At 36.8% G+C, this 25,855-nt stretch overlaps 2 protein-coding genes across 7 annotated transcripts in view; one reads left to right on the top strand and one right to left on the bottom strand.

Moving 5' to 3' along the window:
• The window catches only part of LOC143710998 (MIF4G domain-containing protein B), a 1,123,636-nt gene that overhangs the window by 1,034,767 nt on the left and 63,014 nt on the right, over nt 1–25,855 (bottom strand). The gene's annotated exons all lie outside the window — the stretch shown is intronic.
• foxk2b (forkhead box K2b) overlaps nt 1–25,855 on the top strand; it is a 54,351-nt gene that overhangs the window by 18,151 nt on the left and 10,345 nt on the right. Inside the window, exon 1 of one of the 5 annotated variants that reach the window (XM_077202234.1) lies at nt 8,466–8,890. The exons of the other annotated variants lie outside the window; for them this stretch is intronic. Within the exon in view, the coding sequence (XP_077058349.1) occupies nt 8,607–8,890 (284 nt within the window). The 5' untranslated portion in view covers nt 8,466–8,606. Of the gene's footprint in view, nt 1–8,465; nt 8,891–25,855 lie in introns of those variants that run through there. 5 annotated transcript variants of the gene reach the window in all.

Raw genomic sequence — 25,855 nt, 5'->3', positions numbered from 1 at the left:
TTGGAAAGTTGCCCTCTGCAATATGGCGGCGCCGTTGACGTACGCTCCAGTGGCCAAAAGGGCGTTTTATTATGTCTATGGCCCCGCCCCTGTGCTTGTTGTATTTTGTCTTTTGGTTTTCACAGCGATTTCCACAGTGATCTTAAGGAATTATGAATGAACCGCTCAGTCTATTTAGCTGGCTTGTACGAATGTGGTTTGGATTAGTCACTTTCCAAAAGTTGCTAAACTTGCCAAATAAATGTAAAAAATTGCTTTTTGGGTGCTTTTTGGAAAAAAAGTTGCTAAGGTAGTCAAAAAAGTTGCTAAATCTAGCAACAAAATTGCTAAGTTGGCAACACTGGTCAACGTCCCTCTGTTAGTGGCGACTCGCGAGACAAGTCGGGACACTATTGCAGCCACGGCTGGTGAGTTAATATACAAGCTATCTTCCTAACTTAAAAAATAAATAAATTCATAATACCCGCTGAAATGGGTTGGGTTATATGACGTTTGATCCAGAAAGGCGTGTTAGGGCGGGGTTTAGGGCAGCGTTGCGGGGCTACTGGCCCGGCAGTGGAAACTTGAGGCCCGAGGCCACTGACTCGGCTCGGCTCGCTGTTAGCCCTGGCCCGACAGTGGAAACGCAGCTAATACTCACTTAAATATTGGTTTATGTTAATTATTGTGGAGAATAGTGTTCATGTATAAGCTACACAACCTTATTACAGTGTTCTAGGTGCATTAAACACAATTCTTCCATGGATGGACTTCCCTAAAATATCATGCATATCAGTTCAGCTCATATCACGAGAGTTGTGACTTATTCGTGCATGCAATAATTTAATGTTTATATATTTAAAGCATTATATTGCTATTGAATCACGGTTCATTCAATTCCTAGCATTTTAAATCAATTATTGACTGAAAATGATTCACGTTTTAAAAATAAATGTTTCAAGAATGACGCGTATGTCAGGATGTGTAATCGATTCATATTGCACACCCCTTCTGAAATGATTTTTTTTCTTTTTTTTTTTTTTTTTTACAGTTTGGGGTTGGAATATGTTTTGTAGTTTCTTGTAAAAGCTTCTGAAATGCCATTCTGCGTAAGTGAGATGCTGTCGTTTTGCCACAGTCTCCCAGTAGCGTTAAAACACGGGTTTCCTAAATGGTTTCTGTAAGGGCTTTCCAATGTAATTGTCGGCAAGGCTTTCTGGAGTGCTGAATATTGATGTCTACACTCTTTATCTTAATAACCCATGCGATTGTGCATCCTAGTGGACATCGGTAGACACAGAAAATACCACAATGAGGCCCAAAGAGCAAACGATGCGTGTGTGAGAGAAAGACAAGCCTTAAAGAAGAAGAGATGCTAATGGCAGTGATAATGGGATGAGGCCAACCAAACAAGATATATTTCATCACATAAAGATTGTATTTCGAATGATCCACATAATTAATGAGCAAACTAATATAATGGCGTAATCCAATAATTCCCGCTTGTTCAATACATTTTTGCTCTGAAGACCTCATGACATCTTAATGGAAGTTTTATGGTTTATATACATTTAATGTTTTCAGGCTTTCTCTTTGGGCTAAATTAACCAAAAATATTTAATGACTCATCTCGTTCACAGGGGCGTATACTGGTTTTTGTGCAATCGAATAATCTCTAGAATGAACATTTCTCACTGTCCCTTTACTGACAATTTACTGATTTAATCTTTCACCATTTTATTCATACTTGCTCACTGACTTTAATTTGCTTCAGAGCACTTATATTATGGTGGCCACTTGTGATGTGGCATATAGAAGAAATATATAGAAGAAATTCTGAAAACACACATGACTTTAGTCACTACACTCTTAAAAATACAGGTTTCAAAAGGGGGTTTACACAGTGATGCCATAGAAGAACCATCCAGTTGGTGACGCTTGCTCGCTCTCATTGGCTATTGCGGGTATCCCATCAAAGGCAGCCGATCAAAAGTCATAAACATCAAACATGTTTGATTTTAAGATTTGGGATTGGGTAGGATCTGGGGATGATAAATAATCGTAATGACGCTACACAATTGTGGAGTTTTTGGACAAAAAAGTCAGTTGCAAAAAGCCTCAAATTGGGCCGCCCTCCTCCCAACAACATTTTAAAAATCTAAAGAACAAAAAACCGTAAAGAACTTTTTGTGGAATGACAAGATGCTATAGAGCAGGGGTTTTAAATTAAAGTTCCAAGTTCCACAATACATTTTTGGAACCGTTACACATTTCCTTCGGGGTTGCCGTAGTACTTTGTAAAAGTAAAAATCTTCATTGCACTCCAAATAGTCATCAATGATGAGAAAAGCAGTGGAATTTTGGCAAATATTTACCAACAAAAAGGTAAATATTACTCTAACTGTATATGAATATAAAAAGGTTAGAATAGGGGCCGGTTGCATAAACACAGCCATACCTGCAAGCACTCTGAGTTCATTTAAAGTTTGTCATTTCACTGTTTTTACTCAATATAGTGAAGTTTTAGCTATATAAAGTATTTAAATGCAGTGCAAAGTTTAATTGTGTATTAAAGGTACAATATGTAAGGATTTTTTGCCACCAGGGGTAGCTAACCTCTTACAATAACAAAGATGTTTATATTGATGACGTATATTCCACATTAAGCGTAATTATGGATCTTGACGTCAAGCTGATTGATCTTTTCTGGATGAGTGAATACATTGATGTTTTTAACATGACTGTGGTATGAAGCAGGGCGCGATTGCTAGACGTATACGAGCGCCACACGCAACGCGAGTCCCGCGGATATAAAGGAATAAGGACATTTCATTCTACTGAACTACACGCAAGTGCTGGATTAATACTCACATAGGTCAGTTTATTAGACGAATTAAACTTGAGGTAATGCAGCGCTGTTTCACTTGCTCTAACAGTTACACTATCACACTAAACGGCATTTGAGTGTGTTGAATGTTGTTAGTTAGGTTGTAAGTTGGCTGTATGAGACTAACTAAGCTAGATCAACATTAGAATAACATACAGATCATATTCTAACATTTCATCATGTTGAACTATTTAACATTGATTAGTTTTATGTACATTTGCTCACCTGTCTAATAAAGTACATGCAACACGTCGCGGACGTGGAGCTCTCGGCATCTCGAAAGATCCTGATCTTCATTTTAGTCCTTTTTTTGTCTCAAAGTCTGCTTGTCCATAATGTTTGAACAAAACAACAACAGCGTGAGCGTCCTGCTAGGCATAATGGGCATAACTCAGTTGTCCACGTCTGTCGCCATGGTTACTATGGCAGTGCGAGGTCAAACCTGGCGGAAACCGAGGGTAACGCGGATATGACGTCATTGACTGGCGACTCCTCACCCCTGCTCACACGTCCCGTTTCCTTGGTCCCGTTTCCTCGCAATTTTCACAAGATTTACAAATAGTTGGAAATATTTGGGATATTGTAAGTCATCAACTAAACAAAATGTATAACATTATTCTAGTGGTTTTTGGATATTTTACTGCAAAATTCTTACATATTGTACCTTTAAGGAATATCATTGTTTTAGTGGACTCAATTAAAATAAGTTCAGAGTACTCATAACTATTGTTTTTTATAAAATTGAGGCTATAAACTTGTTGGGTTTTACAGTGAAAGACAGTGTCTTACGTTTTAGTACGACCCACTAGCATTTGGTCAGGGGGAGTCAGTCTTACTTTTCAGTATCAAAGTAGGCCAATCTCAGTTTTTATGTAACTGATAAAAAAAAATGTATGAACAGTCTTAAGTTGTTTTTATTGAAATGCTCTTACTATGCTGATTAATAATGCTAAATGCATGCTACACATTAACTTGTCAAACCTGGTATAGTTAAACAGTCTGAGTTTTTATTACAGATAAAAATAACTATTTGCTGTATTCTCATTTTCTGCAGCGTTTTAGCTAAAGTATCTATTCTGCTGCTCAACGTGTTTCTGCTGTTAAAATAACCAGCTTCATCTGCGTCTTTATGCGGTGCTTTACGTCTTTAGCGGGAGAGAGAAGCAACACGCACAGAAGCGGAAGGGCTTGAATTAAGTGTGTTTGGCTCTAGATCAAAATATTAGAAGATGTAGCACCAAAAGACCATTACGGTAAACGACTTGAAATGCACTGTTGTTTTGACACGCTGCTTACTTTAAACTAGAAACGGTAAAATGGCGCAATTATGTCCCTTTTGCCTTCACTAGGCCTTTAAGTGTGACGCATTCAAATTTCTATGTAGTCTATGAGTTAAAAATGAACTAAAAGCTGCATGCATCATATAAGAATTATCAAAATGCTGTGCCTCTTCCATCTATTGGCCATTGTAATTTACAATCTTGTTTCTACAGTGACATTCAGCATGTTTCCTATGACAACATCTGACATTACGATTATCGTGGCGTGAGAAACTCGCATAAACCATGTGAAATCCAATGGGAGCAGTCAGACTGAAACGGATTTCCAGAAATGCGATTTGAATAGGATTCAAACACATGAATGTAGCTTGAAACTGATTTATACAAATTGCATTTCATGTGATGTTTTTTCGACATTCACACTTGCTAAATACGATCGGATTCTAAACGGATTTTGAGCAGTGTTGAAAAGGCGTGTTGAGCGGTCTCTGTTATTGGTGGAGTGAAAGATGGGGGGCGTGGCTAAAGGGTTCTGCCATTGGTGGAAAGAGGATCTGTGAGGACCAATGGGAAAATCTGTGGAACCTCGCTACATTTCCTTTAAAGATATTTTGAACACGAAGACGACGGTGGTAAGAGATTTTTCTATTGTACTATTACCAGGCATATTTATTTTGCATATTTTATTTAGATTTTATTAATATTCCATACAGTCAGTTATATTTTTGTGTCACAGACGTATTTACACATTTAGTTACACAGGAAGCTCAGACTTAGTTTCTAAACGCTCAAATCATGACAAAAAAACCTGCATTAACTGAACAGAGACAGTTGTTGTCGGATTTCATTGGTGATTTCATATATGAAATTTAAGCGTTTGCTTGGTGAACAACTTTGGAGAATTTGATGTTTCCCCATTCAAAGAGACACAAGCTGCACTTGCATGACTGAATTAGCGTTTTAAAGATGGCCGCCGACTGAAATGACTTGCTTTAAAGGGACTTTAAATAACATTTTGTCTGTTTTGCAGGTATTGTCACTGGCATTGTGTCCATGTAGAGGTGAAAAAAACAAGTATAGATGTATAAGTACAAGATGACCAGTTGTGCTGGACGTGGACAGTTACTGTAAATTGAAGTATTCACTGTCTGAGACGGTACTACATTTGAACTTGAATTTACTAATTTAAAAGTAAGTTCTATATGACAGGGTTCGTACAAGGTGCTTAAAGTGCTTGAATTTGACTTTTTGTCCTGGAAAACCCATGAAAACAGCCATGTTTATGAAAAGGTACGTGAAAAGCGCTTGAATTATTGATATAGAGCCATTTTGCATGGCTATCAGTGTGAAATTGCTCGTAAATATCCAAGTATATGATGCAGCTTTCATTCTTCAGGTCAATAGTTATTAAATTGTTTTGGTTTTGCTACTCATTTTCTGTGATTATCTTTATAAGAATAAATGTTTTCCTTTAAAATAAATGGTTTTTAATACAGATGGATGTGTAGAAATGTTGTTTTTTTGCCCATAACTGTGATGTAGTTCACTTGTAGTGTTCAAGCTAAATAAAGCATTAATCTGTCCTACAATCATTCTGTGGCTGTAATGATTTTGTGATCAATGAAATACAGAACACTTACTTTTGGTTGGCCCTTTTTATTGATTTTCAGGCATAATATGCAAATAAATAACAGAATAATCTACAAGCAAAACAAACATTGTGTCATGTATGTTGTATGTGTCTCAATACATTACAAAAGCACCTCATAAGTGTTTACTTCCACTGCTTAGTCAGTGCTAATAGAAATTTGTTTCTGATGTTTCATTGACAGCGAATGAAATCACACTTCTCCATTTTTTCTTTTATGCAGTCGGTTTGTGATCAATTCATAAAAACTCAACACGTTTGCTCATCTGGATAATTAAACAGTGTGTCCTGTCCTATTGTTTGGATGTGTATTGTGTTAGGTGACACACAATCAACTGACACCTGACCTCACGTTGGATAAAAGAATGATAAATGTAGTGTATCAGGCTTTATTAGCAGGTGTCAGCCTCTCGGTCTGCAGTTTTTTTTGTTCCACGACTGGTCATTTGAAAGAGGTTCATGAGGACTGAACTGCTGTCAAATAAACAGTTTGAAGGGTTGTTTCATTGGGAAGGCTATCATCACCACATCCTCCTAAATAAATGACAACAGCGTAAAGTCTCCCTCTAGTGGCGGATGTACAACTGACTAGTCATGAACAAAGAAATAGGCAATTACCAAGCTTTTCGCACAGACTTTCTCAGGCAATATACGCTTTATACAAAAAGCACTTCACTTATATGTAGACTTTATGTGAATTGCATTTATTACCACTTGCATATAAGCAAGATGTTTTTGTTGTTGTTTACACTTGGTGCAAAACTGCAAACTACCAGATATATATTTAAAGTTTGGACATTACATTTCCATAGTGTTCCCAAAGTATGTGAGTGTGTGTATGTGTTGATCTGAACATCCTAAAATCAAAATACATTTGCTTGAGATGCAAAATGATATAAATTCTTGATTTTTTTTGGCTTGGTTTATGCTTAAAACAAGACCAAGTATGTGTCAATGAGTTATAAAAACTAGTTTTTGCTTGAACTAAGCCCATTGGCAGATATCTGTTGATTTTTTATCATAAAATCGATCATGATATTTAGGCATTTGCATTGGAAAACAAGACAAATACTGAGGAAGAGCAGCGCTTTTTTGCAGTGTGATTAGAAGTAAAAGTAAGTTGCATATTCATGTAGTTGGGAGTAGGTGTTGAAACCATAAGCTACTTTTTTGTGTAAAAGTAATTCAAATATAGTATGGAGATCTGTTGGAACAACTCATTGTGTTTCTCCCTAAGCATTTATATTTAGAAAACATATTGCTCGTATTTTGCTCACAATTTATCTTTACTTGGTCTCAGAAAGGTCTTGAAAAGGTGTTACATTTGCCTTCATAGAACATACAAAACCCCTGCTTAAAGAATCATGGTATATGCTAAAATAACAAGGTAACAAAGACAGCATATGTCTAAAAAAAAATACCCTAGTGTGTTTCCATAAGCATGGTTCTACTATATACTTCCTACTGTAAAATAAACAAGTGAATCAATTGTGGTACGTGTGAAAGTGATTATGCAGGACAAGATTCTCCATTGTTCCACAAACAGCATGTGCTTCCTCTCAGAGCCGTTTACGGGTGTAACGGGGTGTGATCGTGAACGCTCCCGGGCAGCTCACACCCATAGAGCACTGTTTACAAACACCAGGAAGAGATGACGTCACCCTGCACGAGCACATGTTCTGCGCGTATGCTAGCGCATCTCCCTGTGCGCGTGCACTTCGTTGTGGAAATTACGTCTGCTGAACGTATAGAGCGTCTTTCTACGTGTAGTTTAAGGAGGGGGGGTTCGCGCTTAAAACGAGGCAAAAAAACGCGTTTGTTTTCATGACCTCCATACTCAAAACACACACGCTGACGGGCGCTGAGGATTGTGGGGGATTCGGCGACTGCAGACGCGGAGAACCATAAAACACGGAGTGGATTTCAGTGGGATTCTGCTCTAGGGTTAATCTGTTTTCAAATATACAGGACAATAGATAAGAGTATTTTCCCCCCACTCAAGAGATACACTTTATTTTTAGTTTATAAAGATAAATTATTATAAGCTTTTTTTGATTGAAGATCAGTGAAGGATTATACAAATTGCATGTCACATTAATTCATTGTGGCAACATTGTTAAAATGGTTTAAACATTAAAATGTTCAACATCTGCCCATGACCCTGGTATAAAATAAAATTTTACTTTTAATGTACTTTAATCGGCAGAATTGATGCACGTGCAATATTCCCAACGCATAAATAGGCGCGCACACACACAGAGGGGAAAACATAAACAGTAAGAAAAATATGAATAAAAACAACAATTTATATGAATAAAATTTAATAGTTACTCTATTACAAGAATTTATTTGTATTTAAAATATTGTATTCTATAAATCCCTATTTTATTTGTATTCGATACTTTCTTATTGTAATATTATATTTATTTATTTGTTATAAAAACCATTTCACGTCCTTAACACAAATTTCCAGTCCACTGTTTACAACTCTCCACGTACATGCGTGTTGAGGCACAGCGCAACCGACCTTCATCCGTCAAACCGTCCATGTTTTTTAGCTCATTGGCTGCGATTGAATTACCGCATTCCTTAGAGCGCCTCTAATTTGTCGCCGCACCCGTCAATCTCAGAACCCCCTCCTCCAAAGGGCTTTGATTTGCTAATCCTCCTTCCCTTTCTCTCTGGTGTATCGCGGCGGTGGGTCGAGTCGCCGCCGCTGCTGATGCTGGTGTCTCCGGTCGGGCACGTTTAACGTTTCATATTTTCCCTTCATATTCATATCGTGCCCCGTTCCGTGTGCGGAAAGATAAAGATGGCAGCGGTGGCTCGTTTGGAGGGCCGCGAGTTTGAATATGTGATGAAGAAGCGCTCGGTGACGGTGGGTCGGAACTCGTCGCAGGGTTCGGTGGACGTTAGCATGGGCCACTCGAGCTTCATCTCCCGCCGGCACCTGGAGATCTTCACCGCGGCGGCCGAGGACACGGGCTCGGGCCCGGGCGGAGGAGAGTTTTATCTGCGCTGTCTGGGGAAAAACGGGGTGTTCGTGGACGGGGTGTTTCTGCGGCGGGGGGCGCCACCCCTGCAGCTTCCGAGAATGTGAGTTATCATAACCTTCATCATCCTTCATCATGCTTATCAAACCATCATCATCATCGGCGATGTTATTGTTGTTGTTGTTATGGTGAAACGCCGGGAGCACGTGCTAGTGTGCCTATGCCGCACAAAATTTTCGTTTCGCTTTCAGAGCCTTTCTGGGCTGTGTCTCATTCCCTAGTGAGTTGCCTAACTAGACATTATTCACGCGCTTCATGTGTTCATGCAGCATTTTTGGCCATTGTGTGGAGAAGCAGGGGCCTTTTTAGAGCATCATGCAGAATTTATGGGCCACCAACACAATTCTGCTTATATTTTGGTTTACGAGGGCATGGCAGACCACATCTTATTTCACCATAAATGCATGCATTAAGTTTGGGGTGTCATGGACACATGCTGCTACAGATTTAGAGCATCACATGCGTGCATTTTTGCGTGAATCATGTGTATATACATTTTTTTGGGGGGGGGAAGGGGGCATTTTACATGCTCCATTTTGGGGTGTTAAAGGTGTATGCAATATTTTTGGCCATCCATGGGTGTGTGTAGCAGCATTTTTGAGAAACAATAGGTGCAGCATCATTTTGGGGCCTCATGGGCACATGCTGCAGCATTTTGGGGCATCATAAGCGAGTGAAGCAGCATTTTGGGGCATTATAAGCATATGCAGCAGCATTGTGGGGCATCATAAGCGTGTGAAGCAGCATTTCTGGGCATCATAAGCGTGTACAGCAGCATTTTGGGGCGTACTAGGCGTATGCAGCAGCATTTTGGGGCTTCATAAAAGGCAATGCTAGAATTTCAAACACCACTTCTAAACAAATGCATATGCATGAAGTCAGAAATGTGCACAAATGTATAAAATTAGTTGTGTGTCATGTAAGATTGAGTGTTGTTTTTGTCTCAGATGGACTGTAAACACTCATAGGGTTAGATGTTAACTAGGGGTTTAGATCTTGACCGCATCATATTATGCTCTTGCGCAAGTTTTTTTTTTTTTTTTTGCATCTCAGAAAAGCCCCGTCTGTCAGTTAGGTAGGTTTTGCTGTCAGATGTTTGCCGTTTCTTATTTGTTTGTCTTGAGAAGATGTTGGCCATCTGGCTGTGTTGACATTATCCTGAAGTCGACTTTTGGATCGTGATCATTGTGCGTTATCTGTTTTGAATGAATTGTCTGATTTGTATTTAGTCTCACCCACAGCTGGCCAGCGTATTTCAGAATCATTTTGCACTGTAGATTTCAGGTATCTCTTTTTGAACGACATCAAATCACAGCGCCGAGCACGACTGTAGTGCACATTTATCCCTTTGTTTGTTTTTTTAACACATGACCCACATATCTCAATATAACAACAAATCTGTTGCACCCTACAATGCCAGCCTTTAAAGCTATTTTATGCACTGCCATTTTCAGCTCGTCTCATGTCAGCAAACCTTTCTGTTGAACTCTGCACAGGTTTAAAAATGCAAATCACCTCTAGATCATCTTGATATGTGGTGTCACATTAGGAGTGCAGTAAGGAAGTGAGCTGATATAGTTGGACTGATTAGCACTTTCTAAATATGGAGGCACGCATGTTTGTTTGAGTTATAAAGAGACACTCTGATGTCTTTGTGCTGACAGACTTGATGCGGCTTCAGAAAATGTAAATAAGGCTTTTTATAGCCAATATTTATCTTTAAAGCTAAGGCAGGAAATCTGGTATTTCTTTCCCTAAATTTAGTTTTTTTGTTTTGATGTTTCTGGATTCCATTGTAATGGTTTAATTCAATTTTAATAATGAAAAATAATGTTTTATCTATTTAATTAATACAATTTTTTATTTTTCTGGATTCTGTTTTATGGTTTAGTATTATCAAAAATAATGTGGTAATCGGATGAATGCATAAACATTTAATATTTTAAAATGTTAGCAAATGAAATTTGAACAATTCCTTTTATTTTTAATGGCAGTCAAAGTGTTGCGAAACAGGTTTACTGTTATGTACAAAATTAAGTTTTGATGAAAATGAAACATCCTATAAGGAATAATAAATAAACAGAATTAGTGTTATTTAGGGCTGTCGCGATAACCACAATATTGCAGTACCGCGCTACTGACAGGCCAACCGCAGCATCCGCGAACCGCGTTTTCTTTTTTCAAAAGGCCACCCTTCGTGGTTTGTACCGTGTGTATTGAATGTTAAATAAGTTAATAATGATAACAAGACTGTTTATCATGGTGATTTGTACTGAGAATTCGTGGATTTGGACTTAAGCTTAAACAGACAGTGAATGTGATCGACTGAGCGCGTGCGATTACCTGCGTCTGTTTTTGAAGTCATGTATATTCGTGAAAAGGTTGCCGTTTCCAAGGAAAGCGGAATATTTGTTGTAGGCTACCATCCTTTTAACGTTTAAGGGTATTTACCATGAATGGCGTCAGCGCTGGTCAGCATTTCACAGCGCGAGGAAGCCGTGGGTGGAAAGCAGCGAGTCACGCATTTAATCAATGCCATTGGTCTCTATTAAGTGAAGCATCGCTTCAGCTTTGCCCAAAAGCGAAGCATTGCTGGCCAGCTGAGCCTTGAAAAGTGGAGCTCAAAGTTAAAAAAAAAATTAACACCTTGTTTCATTACATCTATCATTTAAGGAACCAGCTTTTTTGAACGTTTTCGTTGAATGAACGATTTAATGACTCAAAGACAGTCCGTTGGCGTAACAACTGCACGCTGAGTGACAGTCTTTCAATGCGCAGAGACGCTGTTTAGTTTCGGTTACATTGGTTACATTGTTTTTGTGTATGCTGACCACATCATAACACATTTATATAGCAACAAATAAATATAAATAAATAAATAAATGGCGGTTAAACCGCATATCGCGCTGTTGAGCCACTCAAAATTACCGCAAGGGAAATTCCTACACCGCGACAGCCCTAGTGTTATTATTAACGAAGTACATTCTACTGTGCAATAGGGGTGGGAATCTCACGATACACCAATTCTGCCATAATCAATATATTGCTAGACAGTCCTATAATGGTACATCACGATATCTGTCTATACAGGAAAAAAAATGACCGTGAAAAGGTCAAGTGCAGTTTTTTTTTTCTTTATTAAAGTCCAAACTTTTAGAAAACAGCGCAACATTTATTCAGTCTATAAATTAAATTGAACATTTTAATTAATTTTAACATTTTATGCTTATACTTTTTTAAAAGCTTAAACTTGTCTTTGTGTGTAAACTGACACATTTAACTGCTTATTGACTTGCATGTCAAAAATTTGCCAACCTCTTTTATTTAAACCTGGGAACATCTCAGTGTTTACCAGCTGCTTCCTTAAAATAAACGTGGGAAAGTGTTGTCAAAGGTGCCGACTTGGGTATTTTAACATTTAAAAAAATGTGATGACACCAGCATTTCCAACCTAGCATTTCGAGCACTGTTGAGCGGATTTTAAACACCTCTGATTGGCCTAATGTGTTCACACGCTCAACATTTATGTCTGTGATTGGCTAGTGGCTACAATGATCAACCAGGGAACTACACTGCGACCAAAATGGTCGCATATGCGACCTTTTGAAATGCCATTGCGACCCTAATTTTTAATGGGTCGCAAATGTATCACCGTCTGATTATTTTTGTACCTACCTAATGTTTTAGGCAATATGCTATGATTTACTATGAGCATTTATTAAAACAGAAATGTGTATTTTAAGAATAAGTTTTATAACGCGCTCTGAGCATTCAACACATCAAGTTGGCTTCGCGGATTCGCGCTTGTTTAACTGAGAGAACGAGCAGAGAGAGTGAAAGCCCCAGTCGCGCGCGCGCTCTCTCTCCCTCCCTCGCTCATAATAATGAATTGAGTTGACTGAATATCTTTGAGAATACACGATGGTAAAAGGTCGGAAGACCGAAGTTTTTTTTTTTTCTGAACTACCACTGGTTGTGAATTGTGCTAAAATAACGTTGCCTCATCTTCTCTGAAAAGCTTTCCACACATTCAGATGGCATAAACCACTCTTTCAATAGACAAAACAAAAAATCTATCTGGTGATGAAATGTTTTCTGTGTTGAGACAAATCTTGTGCGATGTCCTAAACTGCCTGGATAATCACACAACGTGTGCCGTGGTCCGTTAATGACACGTCCGATTCGCGAACTGACTCCTTTGAACCGATTCACTTTAATGAATGGTTAAAATAACAACTGATCTGTCCAACACTGAACTCAAGAGTCATTCTAGAATGATTCATTCTTTCCAAGTAGAGCTATTCAAGTCATCTGGTGAAATTGTTTTTATATCGCAATATATATCGCAGAAAAATCAAATATCGCAATGTCATTTTTTTTACCAATATCGTGCAGCCCTACTGTAAATTCTGTGGGCCTTCAATTGCAGGACTGTCCAAATTTGTAACTGCGTCAAAACAATTCAAACACGAATCATTGAAGCTTCACAATGACATATTATATTTATTTTACTTTTCCTTAAGAGTTCAGAAGTCTGCCCATCTGTGCCAACCATAGCATGGTGAAATCCAAAAGATATTAATTTAGCACTTTATTGTGTAGGCTACTGTATTTTCTATTGCAGTAAATCTATCCCAACCATTTTTAAAGAAAACAAGAAGGCATGTGTTTTAAAAGATGGAGAGTAAAATAAAAAGCACATCTGTATGCAATACAGTTTCACTATTGGTCATTATTATCCAGAGCGGCTTACTATATAAATAATTTGTGCGACCAAATCATGTTTTGCGCTAGTAACTGAAAAAGTTAGTAGCGCAAGTGCCACCAGTGGAATATGTTAGTGTAGTTCCCTGTCAACGCTTCCAAAATATGTTGTAAATGGGTCAATGACGCCTAAATTTTCTGTCCGATTGCATTTGTTCAGGTAAAAACGGTTTTAAATGCATAAAAAGATACTGTATATTTGTAGTACCTCTCCCATGTATGTACTCACTTTAACTTTTAAAAAAACATAGTTAATTGTAACTTTTTTTGATATTTTAAGTGTCAAAATATCATGTGGTTCGACCGTCCGGCCCTAACTTCTGTTTTGAAAACGTCTTTGAAATTACTCTAAATTTATTAAAAAAATATTTTCTGCACTCTTTGGCATGATTTCCAAAGTGCTTTGTAATTCTGTAAAAAAAAATCAAAGCATTTGTAGTTATATTTCCATCATAATATACAAACAAACTTTGTCCGATGATGTCCATTTTATGAAATATCATGTGGTGCGACCATCAAGGAACTACCATTTTGGGACTTTTATGTTGAAAACTATTCAAACACAGGAAGTTACATCATATACCAATTTACCAAGGACCCATGGAAGCCACAAGCAGGTTTGTAATTCTCTCAAATAGGAAAAAAAACAACCTTTGTAATGGTTGGTATGCAGTTACCAAAGTTGGATGTCATGTGGTATGACCTTAAAAAAAATTATATTAAAGTTATTTCTACAAATATATATTTTTATTCTAAATTTTATATTGACCTTTTGGAATAATTTGGAATAGAATTTTATGCAATTTGGGATTTTTTTTATATTTCAGACGGTTTATGTTTACTCTTTGTACAATATGAGAAAAATGCAACAAAAAGTTATAGCATGTAACTTTAGTTTAGTAATTATGCATTTATTAGTAATGTTTTTATTATTGCCTATTTATTTATTTAAAACTATTTTAATCTATTTTTTAAATTATTTCAGCATCATTACTCCAGTCTTCAGTGTCACATGATCCTTCAGAAATCATTCTAATATAATGATTTGCTGCTCAAGAAACTTGATTATTATCGATGCTGATCTATGCTCTAGAGCTAACGCTCAATTTCCGGATTGAGGATTTTAGTTATACTATTTTTGTTACTACTGGAAATTGTGGAAACTGTGATAATTTTTATATGTCAGGATTATTTGATTAATAGAAAGTTTAAAAGAACAGCATTTATTTTAAATGGCATCTTTTGTAACATTCTAGCCAAAATATCTATACTGTCACTTTTTTATCAATTTAATTTATCCTTTATTAATAAAAGTATTAATTACTTAAAAAAACGATTGACCCCAAATGTTACCTATATACAATATTTGTTTGTATGTATATATATATATATAACATTATTATTTGTTAGAAAGAAACTCTAAGTCAAGTTAAATGAAATGGTGCACTTATGTTTGCGATGTGATTTTTTATATAAAAAAAATGTTTATAAAATGTTTGTGTTCAGGAAAATTCTGTGAATTTTGTATAAAATTTGGTTTGAATCTATTTGTATAAAATGCATTGTTCATTGATCTCTTTAAATCGATTTTTAACTATATAAGGTCTTCGTTGTCATTTGGAGCGACCACTCATCATGTGGTGCGACCAATAAAAGCAATCTCTGTATTAAATTTAAAATAAAATATCTTATTTCTGTGGCTGAAATATGAATCACTGATAAAGTATGCTTAAGTGAATGATATTTTTAAAACATTTTTATCAGTTTTATGTGATTTACAGGAAAAATAAGTCTGTTAACTAGATTTAAGGCAGCAACTCTAAAATTATAGAACAAAAAAATGTGATCATTATTTACAAAAACTTTGTTTCTAAACACTTTAACTACTAAGCACTTGTAAAAAAAATGTTAAGCATGTTAAGGAAATTAATTAATAAATCACGTCACACCACATGACATTTTTTTAAGGCTATGGCCAATTCATCTAGATGAATAAACACTAAAATCACTTAAATTAAAAATGTTATATGAATTTGTGTACACAACATCCTTAATGTTTGAACAATTGCAACAGGTATTATTTTTTTTTTTTTTTTTAAATCGGCCTGTTGAAAATCCTTATACGTCATTGACCCAAATAGACATCGTCTACATTTAAAATAACGAACTTGAGTGCGTAAAAGACGCGACGTGAACCATTTTATGACTGCATTTCGTGTTCCGTCTGTCTCTTTCACAGAAATCATATAGTGAAAATGTGCTATGTTTTCCTTTTTGCCTTCATGCATTTGCCAGATGCTTTCATCCAAAGTGACTTAAATTGCATTCAAGGCTATTTTATCAGTTAATGCATGACCTAGACGTGCCTAGCGCAGTGAGGACTGGCTTATAATGGTTTACCTATAGGTGACTGCACTGAAACGGGTTGTTTATAAATGTTTGTCCTTAGCAGTTTTGTGTGTCTGTAAAGTTGTTAGCGTGCCATACGTGCTGGATGCTGTTGCTAATTACACTGCCACTTCGCTAAAGATTAGAGACAGAGCCACGTCCACACTTTAATTATCAAGAAATCAATGCGTCCCGCCCGCTGAGACGTGCGGTACGTCCAGATGGTTTGTATGGACTATAATGGACTGCACGTTTGAGGTAGAGACGCTCTGAGTTACTATATTGATCAAGAAGCTAAAGAGCATTTAATTAGTGGAGATTCGCTCCTATTGGCTCTCTGTCAGCACAAAGAGATGCTGACGTTTCTACACATGTCTTGACCAGGCCTAGACAGAAACCATGAGATCTTTTCAGCATTATTTTAGTCTTTATTGTTTGGAATGGATTCAAACATGCTTTAAAGCATCCTATTCTTGTCTTTATGCCCCGGTCAAACACTGTTTATATATCCATCGATCCTGGGGGTCTTTTCCAGAGTGTTTCTGATTTATTATCATGGTTTTATGTGCAGAAGCAGCAGGTGAGGAGAAGGTCATTGGTTTGGGATTTGTCGTAAAAGACTGTGCTAAATAAATGCACGTCCCGCTAGAGTCGGTTGAACCCAAAGAAACCCAAACACTGAAGATGAACCCACTGACCTTCTGGAAAGAAACAGAAACTCATCCGTGAATGAATTTACGCGGTAAATCGTGGATTGAAGTGAAGATGTTAGAGCTTTACGATGCTGGATGAATTGAAAATCCAATTTTTTTGTTTGTTTCAAACATAGATCATGATTCTCCCACTATTCTCAGCTGACAACTAGTTAGACAAAATAACATCTAATTTACTAGAGGTTCTGACAAAATGTTAATTTCTGCAGTCTATTAAAATTTTGAATGATTCAATGACTCACTCATAAATACTTCACTTGTTTCATGACTGGATGAATCACTGTTTTTGAACAAATCTCTTGAATGAATGATTCAATGACTCTCTCATAAATAATTAACTGTTTCACGACTGAATCATTCATTCAAAAACGTTAATTCATCCAAAGACATTTTCTAACAGAATCTTGTCGATGTAATTAGCGATGTTGTCGAATTACATAGCGATGTAATTGATATAATCTTAATTTGAAGTGCCATGTTACTTTCTAAAGGTGATTTCCTCTATTTTGATCGCTTCTGTAGACATCAATATTTATATCTGAACTGTAGATTTTTATCCCGGTTCTTCTGTGATTTGAATTTTAGATGAGGGTTAGGTTAGGGTTTCTGTAACAGAAATAAAGATACGTTGTGGTTGAAAAGACTGTTTATGAAGTGGTTTCATGATCGCTGCTCTCTGGCTCATCGGCAGCATCAACCCAGTTTTTAATGTTCGCTGTGGTTTTGTGAAATGTTTAATAGACCCCGGCGAATCGTTGTCGTTTAGGAATAAGATTGAGATCTTTTATCGATTAGTCGTGCAGCTCTAGAAGATTTAGAGAGGGAAGAGTTTTGTCTGCCAGACTCTCCATCAGAGATCTCTCTAGTGGAGGGGTTCACAAACATTTTTCTCAGCCGGATTAATCTCAATATTATGAAGCGATGCGAGGTCTTTGTTTGTACAAATAACATAATTTACCGCTTTATTTACTAAATATAAATCTCCAATGCACGTTTACGCAACAACATCTGCTCTCGCAGACGCGCGAGGGACGCTCATTCATCGTGCAGCTCTCGCGCTTTGGAAAGTGGTAAATTATGTTAATTGTTTTTTGTTTTACAAAGAAAGCACTTGCGTTGCTTAACAAAATTGGGGTTAAACCACTGGAGTCACATGGATTACTTTAATGATGTCTTTACTAGCTTTCTGGGCCTTGAAAGCGATTGTTTCATAGACTGTCAAGGGAGGGACAGAAATCAAATGAACAAATGTATTGCGTGTTTGGAACGTGAGGGTTATTAATGAAATAATTTTTTGTGTGTGTGTGTGTGAACTAACCCATTAAGATTTGAAAAAATGGCAAACTAATCTCTAATGACATTTTTTGTTTAAATATTTTGTTGCTTATTCATTATTTAGTTTAGTCAGCTTAATTTTATAGTTCAGTCCGAGTCTTTCCCTCTGTGTCTACATCTTGGTTTACTGTCATGGCTCTAGACAGGACTAGACCGCCGGAGGAGTGAGTCAAGTTTTAATATCTGTTATAGTGTTGTAAGACAGTGAGTCACTGGCATTGGGATTGTTTCTGTCTGGAAGTCATTAGGGTTAGCTTTGGTCCGTCTTTGAGCACATACACCCCAGCTGATGACGTGATCTAGTTTTAGACTCCACTAACTCGGTTCTTGCTCTCTTCTGTAGCTGTCGGGAGTCTCTTACACTCATGAAGCTTAACAAGCCGAAAAGATTTCATACCACCAATTAAACTCTTCTATTATTTTATTAAAATATATGTATTTTTGTTATGACGAGTAGCTGTTGTTCGTTAGGGTACTTGCAAAAGAGTGTTCCTTATATTTTGTTTCTGTTGTTTAACTTGAATGTCACGCCACTAAGACTAAAAGAAAGCTAAACATCTGATGGTTAATGTTGTGATACTCCAACAGTCTTTGAAGTTTTCATTAGTAGAGGTTTATCTCTTTGTATTGGTGGCCATCATCAGATGCATTTAAACACTGCATCATGTTGCAGTTCTCTTTAATTTACTTTGTTGCATTTTCACATTGAAACTTGTATTTTCTGTAAAATTGCTTTGAAACCAAATTAGTAGAGATGCACCAATTGATCGGCTGGTGACCGGAAATGGCCGATTTTCACGTGATCTTGACGTACGTCCGTTTCACACCGCAAGTGTTTTTTTTTTTGGGTGCATGTTAATCAATGAGTGCATTCACACCGAGATCAGGAGCGTCGAGCGGGAGCGTCGTGTGAGCAGCAGTAAAGCGGGGTTTCGCCTCAGAGTCTATTTTTTGGTGCGCTGCTCGAGCTCAATTAAAGTGAAAGCACACTTTTTATGGACGAAATAAATATGATTTCACACAAAAAGTGCCCAAAATGCACAGAATTTGCATGTCTGGTGTGTTTTAACAAGAACTGGAGTAGGCTATGTCAGAAAAGAAAAAATAATTTTCTTTTTGAAATGAACACATTTTTTTAGTTGGATATTGGATGTGAAAAGAAGGAAATGGTTCTTCCAGAACACTGCACTTTAGATGTGTGTGAATTTCCCACACCAGGAGTAATCGGATAATCAGAATCGGATAAAATTGGTATTGGCGGGTTAAACTTATTGAAAAACAGGAAATCGGAATCGGCCTAGAAAATTGTAATCTTCGCATCTCTACAAATTAGTTAAATTGAAAAAAATCCAGTAAGTTTATTATGTGGGAAATAAACAGACAGACCAGTTAGATGCAATTTCTTTTGCTACATTACATGATCTTAAAAACACTAACTGTGTTTAAGTGTTGCTAAACCCAGTTTGTAAAGAGTGTAAGTTTTGGCGTGATTCCTCTCCTTAAAGTGTTGAGCGGTTAAGTCTGATGGTAGGACGAACACTCCCACTAGGGCTGTGCGATACATCTAAAACAAAATTGTCATCACGATATAATGTTTCATATCGTTTGGTATAGATATTGGTATTTTTTAATCACTTTTTTTTTAAAGACAAGTAGAAAAGTTTGAATTTAAACCACTGTTTAAAAATAACTTCATGTCTTATATTAAGATAAAAAAAGTAAGTGTTAAAGAAATTCTTGAACTTAAATAAAATGTTACAAAATGTGTGCAATGTAAGTGTAAACAGAACAATCAAGGCGAACTTTTTGAGGTAGATCAACATCTGTAATAAGTAAGGGTGTAACGGTTCACAAAGTTCACGGTTCGGTTCGATACGGCAGTGGTGTCACGGTTCAGCACGTTTTTGATACAGCAAATAGAAAGAAATGCAGGAGAAATTCTTTAATTTAAAAAATATATATATTTATTAAAATAAATTATTTTTAAATAAGTGGGCGTTTTCCGACATCTTGAAACTTTTAGTTTTATAAATGGGGGTAATCTTTGAAAGATGAACAAATAATGTTTTGGTCATCACATTAAAAATAACATTTAAATATGTTATTTGAGTTTCGAAGTGCTGGAAAAAGATGTGTGATGTACTTGAAAGCATTTTACTATTCCTGCCAAACTTCCATGGTTACAGTTAGTGTTCCTAGATTAAAGCCATGGTGAATGTTGCTGATCTGTGGACCCTATAACTAGTTAATTCATGGAACAATGTTTCTCCTGATTTCCACGTCAGCGCTGTTTGATCCGTTAATAAGGGAGAAATTCTCAATAGATCTCGCAGCGATGTTATTACTTCTGTGGCGAATTCAAATGCGTCCTTTACTGGATCTCTTAGCGCTGTGTAATAACCGCACTAGATCGTCTCACGCTGCACTTGCACTTGCAGTCCAAACTGAGCGTGAAGCACAAAATAATGAGAAGCGCAGTTTTCCTTCCGCTTTCATTACGATTGCCATTTGATGTTGGGCAACGTTGTGCTAGTTGCGTAATCTTTAACTTCGCATTCCATTCGTTTTACGAATCCCAGTCAAATGGAACGCACCTTCAGTCAACATGATGTGGAGAGCGCGGTACATGGTTGCATAGCAACAACAGACGCCACGGGAGCGCGAGCGCTTTGGAAAGGAGGAGAAAGCAGCTCAGCCGCGCTTTCTACGAGTTTTTAGACGCGATATGTGAACAGCCCCTAAGATCTACGGGTGATGCGCGCATTTTAATGAATATATCGAGCGCTATATCGAACATTTTACATACCAATACCGTTTTAGCGACTAGCCCAACTCCCACCATAGTCGAATACCTTCAGTGGCCAACACTTTTCCCGCTGTTTACATGGTAAAGCTGGACCATTTTGGTAAAAATCGAATGGGGGGGGGAACTGTTTGTCGAAGGCCACGTTTACACCTGGTATTATTTGTTCTTTATCTTGTTTAGTTTTGGCGTGATTTAAGTGTTAAGCGGTTCAGACTGATTGGTTGAGCTTGTCTGTTTGTTTGTTTTGTGTTGTTATTTCTGTGCGTGATTATATGGAAATTAAAAAAGCTTTTTTTGTCCATTAGATTGAAAGATCTGAAAAAAACATACTTTTTCCTCCTTAAAAATAACACTTTAAGAGTAAAGCGATTTAAGAGTGCTTAAATCACACTTTTGCTTTTCAAACATGATTTGGTTTTTTGTTAACTAGAAAAACCCACCAAAGTTCGAGGTATTTAAGCAAACCATGCTTCCTGTGTGAGATCGGTAATGTATTTTTGTAGAATCTTTGAGTGTTTTTTGGGTATCGTGGGAGAGACGCAAAGGAGATATTTAGGAACGAGTCTGTTCGGATCTCTCTCTCTCTCTCTCACACACACACACACACACACACACACACACACACAGGGAGGAATGTGAGGGGTTGAGATCCCAACATTCCTGTTGTAAAGAGCCCCTCGTAGTTGCCATGACTGAATTGTGCTTGAAATGGCTGCTTGGAGCAGAAACACAGTGAAGATTTTATCCTGAATACTTAATTAAATTTGCATCAACAAAACGATTGTTGGATATCTGACAAAAGCAACTGGCAAAGATTAATGAAGGTTTATTGAAAGAGTCAAGATTCTACAAGATTGATAGTTTATTTCTTCTCTGAAAAATACTTGTTAAAAACGGCTGTATGAAAATGAGTTTTTCATTCATTTTCCAAGTCTTGTTTTGTAAATGACTTGTTTATGATTCATTAACCTTCATTGTCATATTAGTATTATTTATACACAATATATTATAGTTTATAATTATAGTTATTAATATTTTAAATCAGCTTTTATTGTAATATTAAAGTTTTAATTGTTTAGTAGTTTTAGTAATTTTGTAATTTAGTAATTATACTTTTTAAATATTGCCATTTAGGTTTAATTTGTTTTAGCAGTAGTGCAGTTTTCATTATTTATTTCCTCTTAGTACTTTTTAGTGCTTTAACTTTAACGCATTTCAGTTGGTTGCCAAGGCAACATTTTCGTTTACAGTTTTTCATCTAGGTATATATCTTTATTTTATTCAAGTTTAATTTCAATCAACAAATGTTTTTAATGGTTTCAGTTAACAATATACTAAGTGTTTATGTAAATGTTGTTGGTCATTGGAGCTTATTAAACATGATTGCGATGTCTTAATCATGAATGTTTCTGCGTTCGTTGTTTTTGTGTTTTAGTTTCAGAGAATGTTGTGGTTAGACTGGAGAGGAATTTCTGTAAATTACTGTCGTGTAAAACATCAAAATCCCGTTCGAAGAGAAGGAATCCTGTTTTCAACAACACGAGCTGAAGGAATGGACTCATTACTGCAGAAATGTCTCGCAGATGTTGTTGATAAAGCGTCACAAGCTGCTCGTTCATGACCGGTGCGGATCTGAATGAACCGTCACGTGAGAAATCACAACGCCGATGTGTTAGACTGTAGAAGAAATCAGAAGGACCAGAGTTTATCTGTCAGATCATGTGTTATCCTTATCGTTTGTCTTGCTGGATGTGAAAAAAATTAGCTTTTTTGTTTATAAGTTAAGGATTTATTGTAGTTGGTGCCACATTTTCCCTCAGACTCTAATCAAGAGCAGATTTACCGCCTACAGAGATTGCATATTTGGTAACAAACACTTTACAATGTTTCATTTGTTCACATTAGTTAACATGAACTAACAATGAACAATACTTTTATCATTTATTACTCTTAGTTAATCTCTGCGTTTAGTTAATGAACTAACATGATTAAATGATGTGGAATTGTATTTTTATTAACTGACATTAATCAAAGTTAATAAATTATTTAAAAATTGCTCATTGTTTTGGTCATATTCTCTAATACATTGATTAATGTTAACAAATGAAACCTCCAAATGCTTTCAAATTAGCCTACGTGTCGCCATCATACACATCAGCATAAATGCTCCTGATAAATTATTTGTTATTAAATAATAACACTCAAACCACTGTTATAACAAAAGCAGGCAGGCTACTGCGTGCATGGTTTGGCATGACTGCACGCAAAGTGCGCTCCCTTAATAATTCCTAAAAAGCTGACATCAGTTCATTCGCGATCTCACACATCTCTGTTATTATCAATGAAGCTGACTGCACAATGAATCTTTCATAATATATACACTGTGTTTGTTATAATTAGAGGATTTGCCAGCATACAGAATTCAGCTCTGAACAAAAAGTCAATTTTGAGCGGTGAGGGGAGTCTATCTTGAATGCTTCTGATTGGCCATTGCGTTCAAGAAATCAACACATATGTATGTGATTGGCTACATCGCTCAACGCCGCAAACATGTTATAAAAAGAAACTCAGGCCTGTAAATCGTTTCCATTTTGTTTTAGTTGTTCTTGTTGCTTTTCTGCAATAGATAAATAAAAATGTATTAGTTTTTATGTTTTATTCATAGACATTTGTAGTTTGCGGGAGTCCCGCGAATCGTTTTATTCTCCCGCAATCCGCACACACAAAGTGAGTGCATTACGGTACGCACAAGCTCGCACACGCACACGGCCATCAAATCTAGTCCCGCGCCCGGCGCGCCACACTTTTGCGTTGGGAGTCTCTAGATCAAAGAATCTAAGCTCTAATGATCATGTTAACCATGTCTTAATTTCCACCACGTCTGTTTTTGAATCAACTGTTGAAATTTAGATTAGACTGCTGCCGACGGTTTGTCTCCCTTCCAAGCAATTTACTAGTGTTACCATTAGGGATGGGACGGTATGAAAATTTCATATCACGATTATAGTGACAGAAATTATCGTGATTATCAATATTATCACGGTTTTGTTAAAACAAGATGAAAGTGTTAAAAAAGAACTGATGCTCACACTGAAAACATTTCAACAAGTTTTATATTTGAGAATCAACAAACAAAAAATAAAACGAGCAGCTCTATGCACTTTCTAAAGCAAGATTCTATTCTGTGGCATTTCCTTCCTTATAATGACCGTCGTCAATAGCATTAGCAACATATTATAACACAGCGCACATCCATGTAAATCACAACGGACACACGCTCTCATTTCATTCAAATATAACTTGTCATCTTACGTCTCCGTTTTTGATTGTATTGAAAATGAAATCAGAGATGATTTATTGTTTACAGAATTTGATAATATTGTTGTGATCATCTTGTCCGGACGAGTTTTGTACGCTGTACAAAATGGATTTAACAGGTAGGAATAGAGACATTAATCTCTATTCAATATGTCCCCGTAATTATGTGTAAAAAAAAAATCGGTGTTATAAGTGTACAATGAATATACATTATCTCTTAAATGTCACTCTTAATACTCTTGTTTGAACTTGTTCGTTCGTCTTTGGCTCAAAGACACTTGCTTTGAACGCTTCTTCGCGGAAGCTTCAAGTTTATTTCAAGTGAGTGAGAAAATATTTCAACTCAAAACAACATTTTGTGCCGAATTATTTCCCAGACGTAGTTTTATTATTGAGATCAAAGTTAACTTGCCTTGCGTTCGCTATACAACAGTGGATGATGGTCACACAGGACGACTCGGCAGATTTGAAGTGTTTAAGTTACACCATCACAGCGGCTTTTTTTGAGCATGTTCTGCAGACAGAGTGACCATCCTCGATTAAGTTTCCCTCAGGATTTTTGTAAATGCCAAAATATGACCACACCTCAGATTTGGTCCTCTTAAAAGGCTGAAAAAATAGTGAGTTATTAAAATCGCAATAATCAAACACGGTTTTAATGATAATTGAATTTTAAACGATATTACTAACCGTCAGTACATTTTATCGTGGTTTATAGTGAAACCGGTAATCGTCCCATCCCTGGTTACCATAGGAACGCTTCGGCTTTTGCCACCCGGAAGAACGTCTATTACTGTTGTGACGTCATGATGAATTGTCGTATACATCGATTAATTTTAACAAATGAAACCTTATTGTAAAGCGTTACAGCAATTTCAGTACCTGTATCTGCTGAAAAATACCAATTTAATGAAATTAAATTACCTTGATTTGAAAATTGGCGTAATGAAAAGGAAAACTATTGTCGTTACCTAAAGAATAAAAGCGGGAGTTTGCAAAGGAACAAAAACTAAGAAAAAAACGAATTAAAGGAGGATTCGTTTAATTTGACACACAAAATGTTAGTTAAGTTTCTTTTGCTGCTGCATTTTTTTCCCCTGATTAAATCGTCAGTGGCAGAATGGAAGTATTGTTGGTGCTGTGTTTTAAAGAACGAAAGCAAAAAATAATGCGTCAACTAACAAAGATACAAACAAAAATAAAAACATTTGGCATTAAAATGTCACTGAAAATAGATCAAAATGCATGAAATTAAAATGAAGTTTCTAATATAACAAGCATCAGATTGTATTTTGCAGCCTGAAGAATTTGTCTTTGTTGAAACTGATTTCAGATCAGCACCTTTGCTCCTCACGTTTTAATTCCCTTAAAGCCTAAATGTTGGTAACTCAGGACTGAGTTTATTCCAGACACGTACGAATGCCGTCTCTGTTTCTGAACGAGAGCAGGATTGAATCCTCCTTTCAGTTGTAAGTGAATAAGCAAGATAGTCTTCCGCTGTATTCTGGGATAATTGAAGACGCTGGGTGTGATTGGTGTGTGTGTGTGCCAGGGCTGCAGGGTTTAGGACAAGGCTTGGCACAGAAACACGTCACCTAGTGCCAACCATATGGACCGTGACGCTAAAAGAAAAGGAGAGAAATGGCCCTCGTCCATCAGACGTAGCGCATCGTTTCTGAACTCC

This window comes from Siphateles boraxobius, unplaced genomic scaffold, assembly GCF_051911475.1.
Source record: "Siphateles boraxobius isolate OS27281-9 unplaced genomic scaffold, OSU_SipBor_1 49, whole genome shotgun sequence".
Taxonomy (NCBI): Eukaryota; Metazoa; Chordata; class Actinopteri; order Cypriniformes; family Leuciscidae; genus Siphateles; species Siphateles boraxobius.
This window is presented reverse-complemented; position numbering and strand designations above follow the sequence as displayed.